Source organism: Portunus trituberculatus, chromosome 26 (assembly GCF_017591435.1).
Source record: "Portunus trituberculatus isolate SZX2019 chromosome 26, ASM1759143v1, whole genome shotgun sequence".
Lineage (NCBI taxonomy): Eukaryota > Metazoa > Arthropoda > Malacostraca > Decapoda > Portunidae > Portunus > Portunus trituberculatus.
The window spans coordinates 2,499,529-2,521,447 of NC_059280.1; the positions used below are offsets into that span (position 1 = coordinate 2,499,529).

General features: G+C 41.7%; 1 protein-coding gene and 2 long non-coding RNA genes across 3 annotated transcripts; 1 reads left to right on the forward strand and 2 right to left on the reverse strand.

The window, feature by feature from the left end:
* Window positions 1-5,397, reverse strand: LOC123509262. The gene is made up of 4 exons (XM_045263461.1): window positions 5,345-5,397; window positions 3,427-3,664; window positions 2,159-2,325; window positions 1-172 (listed from the first exon to the last, which is right to left on the reverse strand). The coding sequence occupies exons 1-4, from the start codon at window positions 5,395-5,397 to the stop codon at window positions 1-3; spliced, it is 630 nt and encodes a 209-aa protein (XP_045119396.1).
* Window positions 5,398-12,815: 7,418 nt separating this feature from the next.
* Window positions 12,816-14,167, reverse strand: LOC123509197. The gene is made up of 3 exons (XR_006676154.1): window positions 13,900-14,167; window positions 13,390-13,453; window positions 12,816-12,915 (listed from the first exon to the last, which is right to left on the reverse strand). It is a non-coding gene; the product is annotated as an uncharacterized LOC123509197 (long non-coding RNA).
* A 2,030-nt stretch (window positions 14,168-16,197) lies between these two features.
* On the forward strand, window positions 16,198-17,041 carry LOC123509203. The gene is made up of 2 exons (XR_006676160.1): window positions 16,198-16,332; window positions 16,903-17,041. It is a non-coding gene; the product is annotated as an uncharacterized LOC123509203 (long non-coding RNA).
* The last annotated feature ends 4,878 nt before the right edge of the window (window positions 17,042-21,919 follow it).

Sequence of the window (21,919 nt, forward strand, 5' to 3'; positions counted from 1 at the left end):
TCATTTTGTTGTCAGCAATAAAGGCTCACACTGGTGGACACCTTGGCCGTGGGTGGAGTCGTGGAGGGCCGCTGGCTTCCCACCCACAAAAAATGTGCCACAATAATTATTTTGCGTCTGTACGTCCAAAACAATGTCAAAATTATTGCCGCTAGCAACCACTCTGCCCACTCTGCTTGTAGTGTGAACTTACCCTTAGAGTGTGCTGTGTGGGTGTGTTTGTGCTTGTTAATCACTTTTTTGTGGTTTTTGAAAGGGTATGTTAAGTTTTTAGGAGGTGTGTGTGAGGTGAGGGTGTGTCAGGGTGTCAGGGGTGTATCAAGAGTGTATCTTAGTCTGCAGATTGCTTCTATGAATTCAGTACTGAGACACATTTTACATTGAGATTTGTGTACTATTAGACCATTTTATTGACAATAGCAAGGATCTATGGTGGTCAGAAGATTAATGGCAACAGTCTTCACTATTTTAACCCCTTCAGTACTAGGACACATTTTACCTTGAAATTTTTGTACCATTAGACCATTTTATTGACATTAGCAAGGGTGTATGGAGGGCACAAGATTAATGTGTGTGTGTTGTTTTAAAATGTATTGTTTTCATGTATGTTATTACTATTTGATTGTTTATTTTGATTGCTCTCTCTCTCTCTCTCTCTCTCTCTCTCTCTCTCTCTCTCTCTCTCTCTCTCTCTCTCTCTCTCTCTCTCTCTCTCTCTCTCTCTCTCTCTCTCTCTCTCTCTCTCTCTCTCTTGTTGAAACAGTTTGTTTGTAAGATTGTGTCACTTCAAAACCAAACATTTTTATCTTTGAATAATTGTTAACATGAAAGAATTGTTTTAAAATATTTTGTGAAGTTGAAAAGTGTTTTAAAATTTTGCAAATATGAAAATTTGTGCAGATTTTTTTGTTAAGTTGTAAATGTTTATTTTATATTAAGTTGAAAATTTGTGTAGATTTTGCTTTTTATATAGTTGTATAGATTTTGCTCAGTTTTTATACTAAGTTGAATCTTTTCTGTATAGATTTTGCTCAGTTTTTATACTAAGTTGAATCTGTATAGATTTTGCTCACTGTTTTAAACTAAGTTGAAAATTTGTGTAGACTTTTCACTGTATTCTTTGTATATATAATTTTTTTTTTTTATTAAAATATTTGTAGACTTCCTGGCAATGTAATAATGTAAAGAATTGTTAAATAAAAGTCTAGGGAGACTCTTGCATTTAATTTTAACTCCAATATGGATCTGCCTAATCTCCGGAGACTCTTTCGAGTATTTTTGACTTAAGTACATTTTTAGGGCCATTTGTGGGGGTTTTTAGGTCCATTTTCTGCATTTTAGGGCCATTTGGGGTGTTTTGGGGTCCATTTGGGAATTTCCTGCATTTCTTATGGGTTTTTTGGCCAGTAGTGCAGTATTTAGGGGTCAGTTTGGGGGTTTTGGCTAGTTTTTAACCATTTTCTGCTGGTTTTGGCCAGTAGTGCAGTATTTAGGATCTGCTTTGGTTTTTTTTTTTTGACCATTTTTGCCGTTTTTTTGGCCAGGTATGCAATATTTTTTTGGACTTTTCCATAACTTTTCAAGGATAATGTCTTTTCTTAATTTACTCTTTTTTTCACCCCCACATTTTAATATTTTCACATTAGCTCATCTCTCTCATTTTCTTGTATTGCTATGATAAAAAAAAAGCATGAAAGTTAGCGTTTTTTATTTCTGGCCTGTTATTGTTTAGAGTGAGTGTGGGAGGTTGATGGAGGCAATATTGGTGTGTCAGACAGTGACCTAAGCCAGCCTGAGGCGACTACTGACTAGTCAGCCACAAATATTCCCAGGAAAGGAAATTCTCCAAAACAATAAAGATTTCTTCACAATTTATTATTCAATCATGACAACAGCTCCAGGTACAGTGACACCACCATAAGGAGGTGGTGGTGGTGGCGGCGGCGGCGGCAGGCGTTGAATGGCAGGTCTGCGATGAATCTTTCACTGGACGGAGCCGGCGGTAGTGGTGGTGTAGCAGGTGTCTGGTGGCAGGGGGGTGGGTGGCCGGAGTTGGTAGGGTGATGGGGAGAGGGTCAGTGAACGCGCCGTCATCCACTCAACAAACTATTCTCCCTTAGCGGCAGCAGCAGCAGCAGCAGCAGCGGCGGCGGCGGGCGGGGCGGGGCGGCGACCATCACAGTGCGCGATGCAAGGCAGAGTCCTTCCTGATCTTGAAACGGTGGCGGAGGCAGAGGGGTTAGTAGTGGGCGTTGTCAGTGAAGACAGTGCAAGGTACACAAGGCTCATTACCGCTGTGGAGTCAGGCCTTTGGATCGTCAACTCCTGTAATGGACAAAAATGAACAAAAAAATGAACTTGTTCACTAATTATCCCTACAGCTAACAGGCAACATTGCCCTAAACACTCCTTCACTGCCTCAATCAGCCTTTCACTCTTCATTCTACGTATTCTTGATACTACCACCACCACCACCACCACCACCACCACCACAAATCGAACATGAACATTAGTATCCGAGTTTACCAATTACCTACATCACTCTTGAACCTCTTAAACATCTACGCCCGCTTACCACTAAGAACTAATTTCAAGAATATATCCCCAAACTTACCGTTATACTACCACATCTCGTTTCTAATGCACGTACCTTGAAACACCAGCCCCGTTACGTTAAGAAATCCTGTCCACTCATTCTTTTCGCAGAGGTAGCCATTGTATAACAAGGGAACCACAACGACTTACCCGAAATATTTTAGCCTCAAATACAACTTACTTAAGGAGTTCTATAGTAACGCGACACGTTTAATCTCTTCAGCACCAAGACGCTTTTTCATATTCCTTCCGTTAGTACTTTATCTTATACAACTTCAGAAACTTACGCGAGGAATTAAAATAGTGAAGACACAGGCCATTAACCTTGTGACATCTATACACGCTTTGTAACAATAGAATTATCTAATCGTACACACGTCTCAAGGTGAAAATGCGTCACAGTACTGAAGAGGATAACTAATTCTTCCTTCCTACACAACTACAATGACCACGAAAACACTTCACTTGCCACGGTCATTACCCAAATCTATTCTGAACCCGTTACTCTAACCGCACTAGTAAATGAATGACCAAGTAAATTTAACACTCATACGTAGCGATGGTTCCGGATACATCCTACATAGACACGCAGACACCGTATAGTTAACCTTCCATTAGACACAGTATACGTAGCGATGGTTCCCGATACATCTTAGTTACATACAAGCAGACAGACACCGTATAGTTAACCTTCCATTAGACACAGTGCACATCCTACACATATCCTGTTATCCTTTTATCAGTCAAAATTCCTAACAACCCTCTATTGACTGACTAACAACTTCCTTCCTATCATCACAGCAAGTCAACGCACACTATTTATTTACATACACCACCAATCTCTCCGCTGTGCTGTGCTGTGCTGTGCTGTGCATCAAGCTTCCCGTTGCTATTACCACCGTTGCTGCACGTCACGCCCAACGCCAAGACACACACGGCCACTGGGCTGCGTAGACTCGAGGGGTCGGTGGTGGCGTGGAGACTGAAAGATGTAGCGGGCGTGGTGTCTGAAGTACTACTGCTCTCACTGCCATCCTGAGCTACTGATCTTGCTTCGTTCTCGTCTACCCTCCCCCAAAAAAAAAAAAAAAAAAAAACCTGCCGATAAGGAAAGAGCAATTTGAGGCCAAACGAACATTATGAAACGCTGCCGGTGAACCGAACCACTGGTCCACCACCTGGATATAAACTAGCCACGCTCTTTAACGCCTTCCAAACCAACCGTTATTACACAAACTCAATTGCATATGTTTGTTTTATCAATCATTCTTATCTTCCGTGTAGTATTTAGAATAATACAGGATTTTTTAAAAAATTTTGTTGTAACATTTTGAAGCTTCCTTCGTTGTAAATGATTATGATAGATAATAATTCTCTCTCTCTCTCTCTCTCTCTCTCTCTCTCTCTCTCTCTCTCTCTCTCTCTAAGTAAACCCTACCTGTAAATCAACGAATAAAGATAAAAGAAAAACGTATCATTAACGGGAAATTGATTATAATAGGTAATAATAATTCTCTCTCTCTCTCTCTCTCTCTCTCTCTCTCTCTCTCTCTCTCTCTCTCCAAGTGAACCATGCCTGCAAATCAACTAATCAATATTAAAAAAATGAAGAGTAAAAACGTATCATGAACGGATCACTTTTCTAAGGAAGCTTGAGTTGAATTGAGTTGTAATGACTGAGACGGAGGGAGGTGGAGAAGGAATTAGGAGGCAAACTAGTGGTGGCTCACACGAGTGAATGGATAGCTAACCCTTTCAGTACCGTGACACATTACGATATCCATGCTATATGCTTACTACTGGGTGATTTTATACAGCTTCACAAACTTACATAGGGATTAATATAGTGAAGACTATGGCCATTAACGAGAGAGAAAAAACTGGCGGAGAATACTGAAAACGTCTCATTTCATAGGGAGTGTTCATATTGTTCTAATGTAATGATGTGTGAAGGTTCCAATTTTGATTAGTAGAAGTAAATGACAGAGCCAGGATGTTCAGCGTAGCGTCTATAGAAGACGAGATAATTGCTGGTAAGGGTGTGTGTGTGTGTGTGTGTGTGTGTGTGTGTCTAGTTGATAGATTGACCAGTCAGCTTGTTAAGGCACTCGACAATATTAACCTGAAAAAAAGAGAGTACAGTGCGTATGTGTGTGTGTGTGTGTGTGTGTGTGTGTGTGTGTGTGTGTGTGTGTGTGAATGAGTGTCCGTGCATGTGTGAGTGAGTGAATGTTCACTGTTTGATCTGCTGCAGTCTCTGACGAGACAGCCAGACGTTACCCCACGGAGCGAGCTCAGAGCTCATTATTTCCGATCTTGGGATAGGCCTGAGACCAGGCACATACCACACACCGGGACAACAAGGTCACAACTCCTCGATTTACATCCCGTACCTACTCACTGCTAGGTGAACAGGGGCTACACGTGAAAGGAGACACCCAAATATCTCCACCCGGCCGGGGAATCCAACCCCCGGTCCTCTGGCTTGTGAAGCCAGCGCTCTAACCACTGAGCTACCGGGCGTGTGTCCGTGTGTGTGTGTGTGTGTGTGTGTGTGAGTGAGTATCTGTGAGCATGTGATATGTGAGTGAATATGTGTGTGTGCGTGCGTGCGTGCGTGATGACCAGCGTGCGTCCAGCGGGCGCCTACATTATAACTACGCCTTACCGTACACCAACACCACCACCACCACCACCAACCCCACCAGTGTCAGTAGGGGTGGGCAAGAATCGCTACGCCGATTCCGACCAGAGGCTGTTGGAATCACCACCACCTCCCGGGCCGTGGGGCCAGTGCGTCATGTCAGCATTTCTCCCTACTCCCTGCGTCCTCGATACCGGAATCGTTTCATGGCCTTCACGATTCCGGAATGGGCAAGAATCGCTATTTTGGGAATCGCCGATTCCGATTCCAGAGGCTGTTGGAATCCCTGGAATCGATTCCGATTCCGAATCGATTCCTCCACAAATTTTAAACACAAACTTTTTCCTTAAAACGTGCAAAGGACGAGTGAGGAAGCAAGTGAATTAATTGTGTTTTATGCGTGTAAGGACGAGTTCCTGTGCGTGCCATCACGTAACTCACGCCTCGGAAAGTAGTAGTAGTAGTAGTAGTAGTAGTAGTAGTAGTAGTAGTAGTAGTAGTAGTAGTAGTAGTAGTAGTAGTAGTAGTAGTAGTAGTAGTAGTAGTAGTAGTAGTAGTAGTAGTAGTAGTAGTAGTAGTAGTAGTAGTAGTAGTAGTAGTAGTAGTAGTAGTAGTAGTAGTAGTAGTAGTAGTAGTAGTAGTAGTAGTAGTAGTAGTAGTAGTAGTAGTAGTAGTAGTAGTAGTAGTAGTAGTAGTAGTAGTAGTAGTAGTAGTAGTAGTAGTAGTACGTGAAATACTAATTATTCTAATAACAATAGGTAATTCAAGCACTGTTCTTACCTTGAAGCACGACAGCCGAGTTCCCAATAAATTTCAAGACAGGAAACAGTTTTCGTATCCCTGACATGTCTAATACCTGAACGCATTGTCAGACAAGACAATGTACGCGGGAACAAGTGATGGACTCTCGTCCTTATGGAGAGCTCTGATATAACATGTGTGTGTGTGTGTGTGTGTGTGTGTGTGTGTGAGAGAGAGAGAGAGAGAGAGAGAGAGAGAGAGAGAGAGAGAGAGAGAGAGAGAGAGAGAGAGAGAATTGAATTAAATTTATTTTCATTCTACAATGGAGAGAGATGAAAGAGAGGAGGAAGGAAGAGAGAGAGAGAGAGAGAGAGAGAGAGAGAGAGAGAGAGAGAGAGAGAGAGAGAGAGAGAGAGAGAGAGAGAGAGAGAGAGAGAGAGGAGCGGGGTTTTCGGCGGGTGTTTTAGGCGATTACTTATTATCGAGAGAGAGAGAGAGAGAGAGAGAGAGAGAGAGAGAGAGAGAGAGAGAGAGAGAGAGAGAGAGAGAGAGAGACGATTAGGGAAGATGTTTAGTAAGGAGAGAGAGAGATTGAGAGAGAGAGAGAGAGAGAGAGAGAGAGAGAGAGAGAGAGAGAGAGAGAGAGAGAGAAACTTAAACAATATTTCATCACACTCACACCACCCCACCACGACCATCACCACCACCACCACCACTACTACTACTACTACTACTACTACTACTACCAGCACCACTACCACCACCACCACCACCACCATTGAGGATGAAAAAGACACCATTATTAATTTCAACCTTCCTGTTTTATTTATTTATTCATTTGTCCTACAACTCTAAAATCAACATCATCATCACTGAAAATAATAATAATAACAACAACAACAACAACAACAACAACAACAATAATAATAATAATAATAATATATATATAATATACTATATATATATATATATATATATATATATATATATATATATATATATATATATATATATATATATATATATATGTGTGTGTGTGTGTGTGTGTGTGTGTGTGTGTGTGTGTGTGTGTGTATTTTCTAATAATTAAATGACATTAGGAAGGGTGTATGGAGGGCAGTCCCAAATGCCTTCAAAACATACACACACTGTCTTACAATGTTCTCCAAACATGACAAACTGTGTTAAAATGCCTTTAAAATATGTCAAACTGTCTTAAAATGTTCTCAAAACCTACCAAATTGTGTTGAAATACCTTTAAAACATGTCAAACTTTCTTAAAATGTCTCAAAACATGCCAAACTGTGTTAAAATGCCTTTAAAACATGTCAAACTGTCTTAAAATGTTCCCAAAACATACCAAATTGTATTGAAATATCTTTAAAACATGTCAAACTGTCTTAAAATATTCTCAATACATGCCAAATTTTGTTAAAATGCCTTTAAAACATGTCAAACTGACTTAAATATCTTAAAACAAGCCAAACAGTTAAAATGGCTTTAAAACATGTCAAACTGTCTTAAAATGTCCTCAAAACATGCCAAACTGTGTTGAAATGCCTTTAAAACATATCAAACTGTCTTAAAATGTCCTCAAAACACGCCAAACTGTGTTGAAATGCCTTTAAAACATGTCTTAAAATGTTCCCAAAACATACCAAATTGTATTGAAATATCTTTAAAACATGTCAAACTGTCTTAAAATATTCTCAAAACATGCCAAACTCTGTTGAAATGCCTTTAAAACATGTCAAACTGTCTTAAAATGTTCTCAAAACATGCCAAACTGTGTTAAAATTGAACACTAAGGAACAAACTGTCTACAACTGTGAAGCTATCAAAAGCTGTCCAATTGTAGAAAGAAAATAAGGACCAATAATGATGTCTTCTAAAACTTTTTGCTCTCTCACAATCACTGCTTTCCAAAAAATGTAATTATTTCTCTCTCCCAGTCACATATCAGTCACTCACAGCCTCTCCCAGTCACATCTCCATCACCAGCAGCCTCTCCCAGTCACATATCAGTCACCTGCAGCCTCTCCCAGTCACATATCAGTCACCTGCAGCCTCTCCCAGTCATATATCAGTCACCTGCAGCCTCTCCCAGTCATATATCAGTCACCTGCAGCCTCTCCCAGTCACATATCAGTCACCTGCAGCCTCTCCCAGTCACATATCAGTCACCTGCAGCCTCTCCCAGTCACATATCAGTCACCTGCAGCCTCTCCCAGTCACATATCAGTCACCTGCAGCCTCTCCCAGTCACATATCAGTCACCTGCAGCCTCTCCCAGTCACATATCAGTCACCTGCAGCCTCTCCAGTCACATATCAGTCACCTGCAGCCTCTCCCAGTCACATATCAGTCACCTGCAGCCTCTCCCAGTCACATATCAGTCACCTGCAGCCTCTCCCAGTCACATATCAGTCACCTGCAGCCTCTCCCAGTCACATATCAGTCACCTGCAGCCTCTCCCAGTCACATATCAGTCACCTGCAGCCTCTCCCAGTCACCTATCAGTCACCTGCAGCCTCTCCCAGTCACCTATCAGTCACCTGCAGCCTCCCAGTCACATATCAGTCACCTGCAGCCTCTCCCAGTCACATATCAGTCACCTGCAGTCTCTATCAGTCACCTATCTCCCAGTCACCACCTGCAGCCTCTCCCAGTCACATATCAGTCACCTGCAGCCTCTCCCAGTCACATATCAGTCACCTGCAGCCTCTCCCAGTCACCTATCAGTCACCTGCAGCCTCTCCCAGTCACATATCAGTCACCTGCAGCCTCTCCACATATCAGTCACCTGCAGCCTCTCCCAGTCACATCAGTCACCTGCAGCCTCTCCCAGTCACCTATCAGTCACCTCAGCCTCCCCAGTCACATATCAGTCACCTGCAGCCTCTCCCAGTCACATATCAGTCACCTGCAGCCTCTCCCAGTCACCCCCAGTCACCCACAGTCACACACCCAGTCACCTCCACCCACAGTCTCCCAGTCACCTATCAGTCACCCACAGTCTCTCCCAGTCACATATCAGTCAGCCACACCTATCAGTCACCTGCAGCCTCCACCAGTCACCCACAGCACCTCCCAGTCACATATCAGTCACCCACAGTCTCTCCCAGTCACCTATCAGTCACCTGCAACCTCTCCCAGTCACATATCAGTCACCCACAGCCCCTCCCGTCACCTCTCAGTCACCCACAGTCTCTCCCAGTCACCTATCAGTCACCCACAGTCTCTCCCAGTCACCTATCAGTCACCCACAGTCTCTCCCAGTCACCTATCAGTCACCCGCAACCTCTCCCAGTCACATATCAGTCACCCGCAGCCTCTCAGTCACATATCAGTCACCTGCAACCTCTCCCAGTCACATATCAGTCACCCGCAACCTCTCCCAGTCACCTATCAGTCACCCGCAACCTCTCCCAGTCACCTATCAGTCACCCACAACTTCTCCCAGTCACATATCAGTCACCCACAGCCTCTCCCTCCCAGTCACCTATCAGTCACCCACAACCTCTCCCAGTCACATATCAGTCCTCTCCTAGTCACACACAGCCTCTCCAGTCAGGCTTGCCACCCAAGCTAACACTATCATTAACCCCTTCAGTTCCGTGATGCATTTCCATATTCATTTTGGTGACTATTTGGCGACTTTATACAGCTTCACAAACTTATGTGAGGGTTAAAATAGTGAGGACTGTGGCCATTAAACTTCTCACCTCCATAAACCCTTCCTAATGTTAATAAAGCCCTCTAATCACACCCAAAACTCAAGGTAAAATGCGTCCCAGTTCTGAAGGGGTTAATAATGTAACAAATGATCAAAATGCCCTCAGAGACACAGAAACTGGACCACAATTAAGCTCCAGCAATCGCCGCACCTTATCTACTCACCATAAACTTTGACAAAGGTAAAGTGAACAACAGTAAACAAAAAGTGATGATCTATGGGCGTGCTAACTATGAGAGAGAGAGACTTGGCATGCAGCTCGTAGCCATCAACCCCTTCAGTACCAGGACATATTCATTTTGTGTTTGGGGATTTTATGCAGCTTCAGAAAATCATGTGGGGCATTAAAATACTGAGGACTGTGGCCATTAATCTTGTGACCTCCATAGACACTTGCTAATCTCAATACAATGGTGTAATCATAGCCAAACTGTCTTAAAATGCCCCTCAAAACATGCCAAATTATGGTAAAATGCCCTCAAGACATGCCAAATTTTCTTAAAATGTCTTCAAAGCCTGCCAAACTGTCTTAAAATACCCTCAAAACATGCCAAATTATCTTATTATTCCCTAAAAACATGCCAAACTCTCCTAATATGCTCACAAAACATGCCAAACTATCTTAATATGCATATAAAACATGCCAAACTGTCTTAAATTGTCCTTAAAACATGTCACTGTCTTAAAATGCCTTCATAATATGCCAAACTCCCTTAAAATGCACTGAAAACATAAACTGTCTTAAAATGTCTTTAAAACCTGCCAAACTTTCTTAAAAACATGCCGGATTGTCTTAAATTGTCCTTAAAACATGCTAAGCTATCTTAAAATGCTCTCAAAAGATACCAAACTGTCTTAAAATGCCCTAAAAAAAATCCCAAACTATCTTAAAGTGCCCTCAAAATATGCCAAACTATTTTAAAATGCTCTCAAAACATAAGGAGGGAGGGAGGGAGGGAGGAGGGAGGGAGGAGGAAGGAAGGAGGAGGAGGAGGGAGGAGGAGGAGGAGGAGGAGGAGGAGGAGGAGGAGGAGGAGGAGGAGGAGGAGGAGGAGAGAGGAGAGAGAGAGAGAGAGAGAGAGAGAGAGAGAGAGAGAGAGAGAGAGAGAGAGAGAGAGAGAGAGAGAGAGAGAGAGAGAGAGAGAGAGAGAGAGAGAGAGAGAGAGAGAGAGAGAGAGAGAGAGAGAGAGAGAGAGAGAGAGAGAGAGAAAGAATTTAACCTTTTAATATGACAATATATCTATTTTACCTATTTTTTTCTCTTGAGTCCTTCCTTCTTTTCTTCCTCTTCTCATCTTCCTATACCTCTTCCTTCCTCCTCTTCCTCCTTCTCCTTCTTCTCTTCCTCTTCCTCTTCCTCCTCTTTCCTTGGTCTGTTTCTCCACATCTTAACACAATCTGAAATAAATCAAACTGGATTAATATCAGAGAGAGAGAGAGAGAGAGAGAGAGAGAGAGAGAGAGAGAGAGAGAGAGAGAGAGAGAGAGAGAGAGAGAGAGAGAGATCAGAGAGAGAGAGAGAGAGAGACGTATGACAAAGGTGACATTGCACAGGTGTGACAGTTAATAAGTTGGCCATGCAAACGAGTACACTGACAAGTATTCTGTGTACACTACCTCAAGGGAACCCAAGGACACCACCACCACCACCACCACCACTATTTTAACCCCTTCAGTACTGGGACACATTTTTACCTTGAGATTTGTAAACCATTAGACCATTTTATTGACATTAAGAAAGGCCTCTACAGGTTACAAGTTTAATGCCATGGCCACAGTATTCACTATTTTAACCCTCCAGTACTGGGACACATTTTTGCCTTGAGTTTTGTGTAGCATGAGACCATTTTATTGACATTAGCAAGGGTGTGGTGCACTGCCAGGCTTGTTCAAACATCTTCCTGTGTGTGACATGGCTCTTATGTAGAACTACTCTACTGAATAATATTTTTTTTCATATCTGCAACATATCCCAGGCCTTGGGTGACTGCCAAGCTCTTCACCACTTCCAAGCGAGGCTCCCAGGCTTTGGCTAACAATGATGAAAGCATAACAGTAATCAATTTAACCTAACCTAACCTAATCTAACCTAACCCAACCTAACCTAACCTAACCTAAGCTAACAGTAATGAACAGCCTGACAAAGCTGTATGGCATGGTGCTTTGCAACAGACTAAGCCATTGGTTCAAGGCTGACAGACAGCAGGCAGGCAGCCAGGTGGTGGGCACAGGATGCCTTGAACACATTGTCACACTGCGTTTGTTGACAGATGTTGCTACAAGGAACACATTTCACCTTTATTACTTTTGTATATTTTACCCGCATGTGATAACGTACCGAGCAACACATTATTTTGTACTTTGAAGAGACTGGATTGTGGGACGGTAATGTTGCTCGCTATAACATCACAGGGAACATCATTCACTGCTAAACCCTGGAACTCACTGCCTGCTCTCTCTCTCTCTCTCTCAAGTGCGTCAAAATCATTCAAATTTTGAAATTTTGAAAGTTAGCGAGAGAGAGAGAGAGAGAGAGAGAGAGAGAGAGAGAGAGAGAGAGAGAGAGAGAGAGAGAGAGAGAGAGAGAGAGAGAGAGAGAGAGAGAGAGAGATTCAACCTTATAAAATGACAATATTTCTTCTTATCTTACCTTTTCTTCTTCCTCTTCATTCCATCCTTCTTCTCTTCCTCCTCATATCTCTTTCCTCCTCCTCCTCCTCCTGTTCCTTTGGTCTGTTTCTCCATATCTTAACACAATCTGAAAGAAATTAAATCAAACTGGATTAATATATATATATATATATATATATATATATATATATATATATATATATATATATATATATATATATATATATATATATATATATATATATATATATATATATATATATATATATATATATAGAGAGAGAGAGAGAGAGAGAGAGAGAGAGAGAGAGAGAGAGAGAGAGAGAGAGAGAGAGAGAGAGAGAGAGAGAGAGAGAGAGAGAGAGAGAGAGAGAGAGAGAAAAACACAAACAAACAAACAAACCTTCCAAGCGGACTGTTCACTCTGCAACATTTCAATAAATTTTGGGACAGCGTGTAGTCTGGCCTTCCGCTGCTGCTGCCGCCAACACCAATACCACCACCACCACCACCACAGCCAGCCGTGCCATCCTGACCCACTCCCGGCTGGCTAGTTGTGACCTTTGACCTGAAATGAGAAGGTTAGGTTAGGTTAGGTAACAGGAAAACAGACCAACAAGCACACAGACACACACATTACAAGCCTTCCTATTTGAGCTAATTTCTCCTTAACTAACCACTAACTTAACATCACACCAGGCTGGAGACACACAGGAAACATTCTTCTATACCTGTAATGACCAACAACACCACAAAGTAAGGAGAAATAGGAGAAAAATGCAAAAACAGACCAACAATTTACAGACACACACATTACAAGCCTTCCTATTTCACCTCATTTCTCCTTAACTAACCACTAACTTAACATCACACCAGGCTGGAGACACATAGTAGTAGTAGTAGTAGTAGTAGTAGTAGTAGTAGTAGTAGTAGTAGTAGTAGTAGTAGAGTGAAGAAGAATATAATACAAAATAACTACTACTACTACTACTACTACTACTACTACTACTGCTACTACTACTACTCCCTAACTTCCCCTCACCTTCTCGACAAGTTCCCTGGCCAGAGGTTTGTTTCCTGTTTTCATGATGTGGTTGGTGAATTTCCTGTGAGAGAGAGTTAGGTTAGGTTAGGGACACACGTGCACATACACACACACACACACACACACACACACACACACAATTGCTCTCTCTCTCTCTCTCTCTCTATTTCTTCCTCCTCTTCTTCTTCTTCTTCTTCTTCCACCACCACCACCTCCTCCTCCTCCTCCTCCTCCTCCTCCTCTTCCAGTCTCACACACACACACACACACACAAGTTCAGAATCTCTCTCTCTCTCTCACACACACACACACACAGAGAGAGAGAGAGAGAGAGAGAGAGAGAGAGAGAGAGAGAGAGAGAGAGAGAGAGAGAGAGAGAGAGAGAGAGAGAGAGAGAGAGAGAGAGAGAGAGAACAGAGACACACACACACACACACACACACACACACACACACACACACACACACACACACACACACACACACACACACACACACACACACACACCTGACAAGCGGGTGGTGGAGTACGGAGGTGGTGTGGGTGCTGTGGGCCACTCGGACCGCCCGCTACTCAAATTCCTTCATCTCCCCGCTGTCCTCCATCTCCTGCAGTTTTGAGGGCATGTACGCCGGGGGGTATTGGCTGTACCTCGCCCCCCTGCCACCCTTGCCAAGCCTCCCATCACCCCTGCCAAGCCCCCGGTCACATTCACACCGGCCACACAAGCAACATGACCCCTGGGGATAAAAAATTTGGTTAAGGTCTTTTTAGCATAAGAGAGGACTGGAAAAGGACAACTGAGAGGTAAAGGGGAGAATAGCCCCTCCTGTCACCCCCAAGCCCCTCGTCACCCCCCAGGCAAGCCACACAACCCCAGGGGATTAAAAAGTAGATTAGGGTCATTTTAGCATATGAGAAGACTGCATAAGGGAGAAAAGCCCCCTCTTGTGACCCACGCCAGCCCCCATCACCCCTGCCAGCCCCCATCACCCCCCAGGCCAGCCACACAACCCTCCGGGGATTAAAAATTAGATTAGGGTCATTTTAGCATGAGAGGACTGGAGAAACCGTTTTTATTGATTTATTTTTTGTATCTTTAAGATTCTTGGCTAAGGAGGAACATAAAAATGACAAAATAATAAAAACTAGCCCTACTCCGGTGCCAGTCACCTTACAGAGCCGAGAGAATGAGTCAAATAGATTGAATAAATACTAGACACTCTCTCTCTCTCTCACACACAAGTTTACCTCTTCAACATAACAAAAATAATAAAAACTAGCCCTACTCCGGTGCCAGTCCCCTTACACAGCCGATAGAATGAATTAAATATTAAAATAAATACCACACACACACACACAATTACCCTCTCAAAAATCATATGAATACTAATAACTACAATATCCAGCCCTAACATTGTCAAGCCACACCATAAGACACCGCCAAGCTCCTCTGAAGTGACGGGTTGTGTGTCTAACCTTCATCAATAGAGTATAGTTGAAGTTGTTATTGTTTTTAAGGTTCCAGTGAGAGATTAACAACATTTCTAAATTATTAACAGCAGGAACACTCTACCTAGTCACCTCTGTGGCCTTCATGGAGAGAGAGAGAGAGAGAGAGAGAGAGAGAGAGAGGGATAATTTTACATAAAACAGCCTGCCCCCACACACACACACATTAACCCTCATAGTAATAATAATAACACTGCTGCTCCTGCTACTACTACTACTCGCTCCTCTTTTGTCCCTGCTATGCATTTGAGGCGGGCAGCAGCAGCAGCAGCAGGAAACAGTGAGAATTGAAGGAAATGTTGAGGAGCGGGCTGTGGGTGTGGGTGAGGTGGGCGGCGGGCGGTGTTAACTGGGGTACATATACACAACCATCGCCTTATTTACCACAGTAATGGCTATTTATCTAGTGTGGTGGTTGATTCTGGCTTTGCTTCACTCTCTGGGTCTGGAAACACAGGGGGAGTGGAAGCAGACATTGCTGGACTGTCCATGGGGAAGGCAGGGGTGAGGCGCCCCCCGTGGGTTCAATATTTACGTAGATAATTCATTTAAAAAATCGCCACAAGAAAAACGGCTCCCAGACTAGTATACACTACACTTTTAGGCGCGATAAATAGTGTAACTAATAATCAAAATATAATATTCCTACCGGGTGGATTTTTTATTGAAAGCGGTGGAAAGGAAGGTGTTTGTGTCCAATTAACGGGTGACAAACACACCACAATGTCGAGATGGAAAGCTCACCCAAACTACGTTATATTACATTTTCTGAATAACAAAAATTTTCGCTTTCCAGCCGAATAAAGAAAACACAGATTCTTTGTCATATAAAGATTTTTGTTTTCTATTTTGTTACCACTAAAAATTTTGAATTTGAAAATACGAATAGGTAGACTAAACTTTATGGAATATTGTTACTTGAATCATGTTTGTCATATCTTTTAAGTGTTATATCAAGCACCAAAACAATCCTAGGCGTGGTAATAAAAAAAAAACGTTATAATACTTGCAGTGACTTTAACGTTATTTTTTCGGTAAACCAAAACACAGCTGGACTCGATTCTATTGTAGTTTAGAAATTAGTTTACTTTACTAATAACAAATCAGATATCAGAACATTGCCAACTTCACTAATTAAGTAGAAATATTTCAATCTTTATGGCGAAATGTGTTTTTAGCAAGATTGAGTGACCCCAACACCTCCATTTCGGTATTGGGAATATAATACTCGTATTATTTTCATTTTTCTTTACCATTTCATATCATATTTATTTTATCTCAATGTTATTTTGAATTTTATAAGAAGTTTGAATGATAGAGGAAGTGTATACGATGATGTCGACATTTTGCGTAGGAGAACACTAAGAAGATCCGACATTGTTAGCTGGAAGGGTAGACATTGACAGTTTTTGAACATTTGTGGAGCAGGTGAGTTATTCCCAAGTGTGTGCGTGTACATGCTTATTATCTAAAGTATGTAGAGTTAGTGAGACGTGCCAATTAAGGTGAAAAAAGTCTGGTAAAGTGAAAATAAGTGCGTCTTTATAAGCAAACTTTTGGGTTTTGTTGCCTCATATTTGTGGTGGTCATTCCTGCCCTCCTACGACTTGTCACGCCCCATATTGCCTCCATAGATAGCTTATGCACCCATACACCTCCCATGCGCGGGATAGTTTGATAGTTGAAGCGGTTACTGAGATATGGTGGTGTTCTTGTGTTAGGCAGTGTCCGCCATCCTGCCTTCCACATCGGCCCTCTCTGTGTTAACTATTTTCAGTTTTTCTTATTTACTACGCCTTGTCACGCCCCATATTGCCTCCGTAGATAGTTTGTGGATCCATACATCTCCCATATGCGTGATAGTTTGATAGTTGAAGTGGTTAGTGAGATATGGTGGTGTTATAGTGTGGTAGGCAGTGTCCTTCACCCTTTCCTACGCCTTGTCACGCCTCATTTATACTATTACTACCACTACTACAACAACTACCACTATTCCAGAGGTGCACCATGGCTTGCCACAATGTCACAATGGGTTCTTGGAGAGCCGCTGCTGTTGACTTGCTGCATGTCTCCTCTCTGCGGCAAAACTCCACAAATACTCCACTCACCAAGTTCCAGAGGGAGAGGTGAGTGTGTTTGAGTGTGGAAAAGGTGTCCTCAGGTGTGCTGTGAGTGTGGTGTGTGTGTAAGTGTGTTTTTTGTACGTTTTTGTAATGTCAACTATAGCTACCTATGTATAGTGTTTATTTATTTTTTTGGTGTGGGTTGGCTAGGGTAAACTTATTGTGGGCGTTTTCCAGGTGTGATTTAAGGGTTGTTTGTGGAGTGTGTGTGTGTGTGTGTGTGTGATACAATATTTTTAGGTAATTTTGGGTGCGTTTTGGTTAGGTAATGTTTGTCTTGTTTCCTCCACATCTCCCTCCACAGGTTACCTCCAGGCTTTTCCTTCAGTAGACTATTTCCTCCATGTTTCCTCCACCTTCTCTCCAATTTTGAGTCTCCTATCTCACTTCTATCATAGTCAAAATAGTACTTTTCTAAATCTCACTTCAAAACCTGACAATTTTTCTCATTTTTCCCTCCACCACCTCCTTTTCTTTCCTCCATATTTCCTCCACAGGCTGTGTACTGGTGGTGTAAGACAGGTTTGTAACTATTTTAGGCTATGTTAGTGTGTGTGTGTGTGTCAAGATATGTACAGTACATGCCCACACCATCATTCCATCAGTGCTACTATATACTCGCTTTGTGTGTTTTTATGCATTCCAGTGTTTGCAAAGTGGTTAACTGTTTTCAGGGACACTGGGTACGGTGGCTTGGGGAGGGACCGTGTGTGCTGAGGGAGGGTGTGGTGTGTGGTGGGCAGTGTGTTACTGACCAGTGTGGTGTAATGGTGTTGTCATTGTCACCCTTGAGGGATTCTGAGGGTGAGCTGGCTCTATTAGATGAATTACAGGATTCTGAGGACAATGAGAGTCAATCAGAAGGACTCATTAGTGACTCACATGAGGAATATTTGCCAGAAAAGGACAGTGACCAGGAGCTCCCAGGAAGAAAGTGATGGAAGCAGCGAGGATGACAATTAAGGGAGATGGAAAGCATATATGTTGATTTAGAAGAGTGTATGGTTTAAAATGTGGACATGGAAGTGGGGAGGATGAGAATTAATGGAGATGAAAAGTATATAGGTTGATTTAGAAGAGTGTATGGTTTTAAATGTGGACATGGAAGTGAACGATTAGAATTAATGGAGATTGAAAGTATATGTTGATTTAGAAGAGTGTACAGTTTGAAATGTGGTCATGGAAGTGTGGAGGATGAGAAATTAAGAGAGATGAAAGCATATGTGTTGATTTAGAAGAGTGTACAGTTTAAAATGTTGACATGGAATTATGGAGGATGACAATTGAGGAGATGGAAACTCATATATGTTGATTTAGAAGAGTGTGTGGTTTTAAATGTCAACATGGAAGCAGTGAGGATGACAATTAAGAGAGATGGAAAGCATATATGTTGATTTAGAAGGGTGTATGGTTTTAAATGTGGACATGGAAGCAGCAAGGATAAGAATTAAGGGAGATGGAAAGTATATATGTTGATTTAGAAGAGTGTACAGTTTTAAATGTGGACACAAGTGTGGAGGATGACAATTAATGGAGATGGAAAGCATGTATGTTGATTTAGAAGAGTGTACAGTTTTAAATGTGGACACAAGTGTGGAGGATGACAATTAATGGAGATGGAAAGCATGTATGTTGATTTAGAAGAGTGTACAGTTTTAAATGTGGACATGGAAGTGTCGAGGATGAGGATTAAGAGAGATGAAAGTATCTATGTTGATTTAGAAGAGTGTAAGGTTTAAAATGTTGACATGGAAGTGTGGAGGATGACAATTAGGAGAGATAGAAAGCATTTATGTTGATTTAGAAGAGTGTACAGTTTTTAAATGTCAACACGAAAGCAGTGAGGATAAGAATTAAGGGAGATGGAAAACATAGATGTTGACAGTACCTTGGCATGTGACTGGCTGTGTGTGCTGAAGGGCAGGAGATCTGCACTTCAAGCAGGAATGCTGGAAAGAATGAAAAAAAAAGAAAAGAAAAGAAAAATTAGGTTGCTTATCAACAATAATGAGATGATGAGTGAATGTATCCAAGATTATTTATAGAAGCCAGTAAATATTGGTACAGAATGAATAACCAACATACTTGAAATGCAAGTTGCAAAATTGATCTCTGCATGTGTCACCAGATCAGTGGTGGGGCAGGTGGGCCATGTTTCTGGCAGGATTGCTGAAAAAAGGTGGTTAATCAACAGTAATGAGATACTAATGCATGATAAGTAGACATATCCAAGATCAAATACAGTAAAGCCCCTTCATTACTGGGACACATTTTTACCTTGAGATTTGTGTACCATTAGACCATTTTATTGACATTAGGAAGGGTGTATGGAGAGCAGAAGATTAATGGCCACAGTCTTCACTATTTTAACCCCTTCATTACTGGGACACATTTTTACCTTGAGATTTGTGTACCATTAGACCATTTTATTGACATTAAGAAGGGTGTATGGAGGACAGAAGATTAATGGCCACAGTCTTCACTATTTTAACCCCTTCATTACTGGGACACATTTTTACCTTGAGATTTGTGTACCATTAGACCATTTTATTGACATTAGGAAGGGTGTATGGAGGCAGAAGATTAATGGCCACAGTCTTCACTATTTTAACCCCTTCATTACTGGGACACATTTTTACCTTGAGATTTGTGTACCATTAGACCATTTTATTGACATTAGGAAGGGTGTATGGAGGGCAGAAGATTAATGGCCACAGTCTTCACTATTTTAACCCCTTCATTACTGGGACACATTTTTACCTTGAGATTTGTGTACCATTAGACCATTTTATTGACATTAGGAAGGGTGTATGGAGGCAGAAGATTAATGGCCACAGTCTTCACTATTTTAACCCCTTCATTACTGGGACACATTTTTACCTTGAGATTTGTGTACCATTAGACCATTTTATTGACATTAGGAAGGGTGTATGGAGGGCAGAAGATTAATGGCCACAGTCTTCACTATTTTAACCCCTTCATTACTGGGACACATTTTTACCTTGAGATTTGTGTACCATTAGACCATTTTATTGACATTAGGAAGGGTGTATGGAGGACAGAAGATTAATGGCCACAGTCTTCACTATTTTAACCCCTTCATTACTGGGACACATTTTACCTTGAGATTTGTGTACCATTAGACCATTTTATTGACATTAGGAAGGGTGTATGGAGGACAGAAGATTAATGGCCAGTCTTCACTATTTTAACCCCTTCAGTACTGGGACACATTTTTACCTTCAGAGTGACTAACTTTTGACATTAGAAGGGTGTATGGAGGACAGAAGATTAATGGCCAGTCTTCACTATTTTAACCCCTTCAGACTGAGAGAGAGAGAGAGAGAGAGAGAGAGAGAGAGAGAGAGAGAGAGAAGGGCTTAGTGACATATCCAGCCCTAACATTGTCAAGCCACACCATAAGACACCGCCAAGCTCCTCTGAAGTGACGGGTTGTGTGTCTAACCTTCATCAATAGAGTATAGTTGAAGTTGTTATTGTTTTTAAGGTTCCAGTGAGAGATTAACAACATTTCTAAATTATTAACAGCAGGAACACTCTACCTAGTCACCTCTGTGGCCTTCATGGAGAGAGAGAGAGAGAGAGAGAGAGAGAGAGAGAGAGAGAGGGGGATAATTTTACATAAAACAGCCTGCCCCCACACACACACACATTAACCCTCATAGTAATAATAATAACACTGCTGCTCCTGCTACTACTACTACTACTCCTCTTTTGTCCCTGCTATGCATTTGAGGCGCAGCAGCAGCAGCAGCAACAGTGAGAATTGAAGGAAATGTTGAGGAGTTGGGGCGGGCTGTGGGTGTGGGTGAGGTGGGCGGCGGGCGGTGTTAACTGGGGTACATATACACAACCATCGCCTTATTTACCACAGTAATGGCTATTTATCTAGTGTGGTGGTTGATTCTGGCTTTGCTTCACTCTCTGGGTCTGGAAACACAGGGGGAGTGGAAGCAGACATTGCTGGACTGTCCATGGGGAAGGCAGGGTGAGGCGCCCCCCGTGGGTTCAATATTTACGTAGATAATTCATTTAAAAAATCGCCACAAGAAAAACGGCTCCCAGACTAGTATACACTACACTTTTAGGCGCGATAAATAGTGTAACTAATAATCAAAATATAATATTCCTACCGGGTGGATTTTTTATTGAAAGCGGTGGAAAGGAAGGTGTTTGTGTCCAATTAACGGGTGACAAACACACCACAATGTCGAGATGGAAAGCTCACCCAAACTACGTTATATTACATTTTCTGAATAACAAAAATTTTCGCTTTCCAGCCGAATAAAGAAAACACAGATTCTTTGTCATATAAAGATTTTTGTTTTCTATTTTGTTACCATTAAAAATTTTGAATTTGAAAATACGAATAGGTAGACTAAACTTTATGGAATATTGTTACTTGAATCATGTTTTTCATATCTTTTAAGTGTTATATCAAGCACCAAAACAATCCTAGGCGTGGTAATAAAAAAAAAAAACGTTATATTCCTTGCAGTGATTTTAACGTTATTTTTTCGGTAAACCAAAACACAGCTGGACTCGATTCTATTGTAGTTTAGAAATTAGTTTACTTTACTAATAACAAATCAGATATCAGAACATTGCCAACTTCACTAATTAAGTAGAAATATTTCAATCTTTACGGCGAAATGTGATTTTTAGCAAGATTGAGTGACCCCAACACCTCCATTTCGGTATTGGGAATATAATACTCGTATTATTTTCATTTTTCTTTACCATTTCATATTTTATTTATTTTATCTCAATGTTATTTTGAATTTTATAAGAAGTTTGAGTGATAGAGGAAGTGTATACAATGATGTCGACATTTTGCGTAGAAGAAGAAGAAGAAGATCCGCCATTGTTAG

Bases quoted from the DNA above. Each gene is read 5' to 3' on its own strand.
- LOC123509262 (XM_045263461.1), bottom strand. From the start codon at position 5,397: ATGACGCACTGGCCCCACGGCCCGGGAGGTGGTGGTGATTCCAACAGC. The intron at 3,665-5,344 runs GTCGGAATCGGC...TTTTTGGGGGAG, and splicing joins GGTGATTCCAACAGCCTCTG to GGTAGACGAGAACGAAGCAA. The intron at 173-2,158 runs GCCCGCCGCCGC...CACTACAAGCAG, and splicing joins GATGGTCGCCGCCCCGCCCC to AGTGGGCAGAGTGGTTGCTA.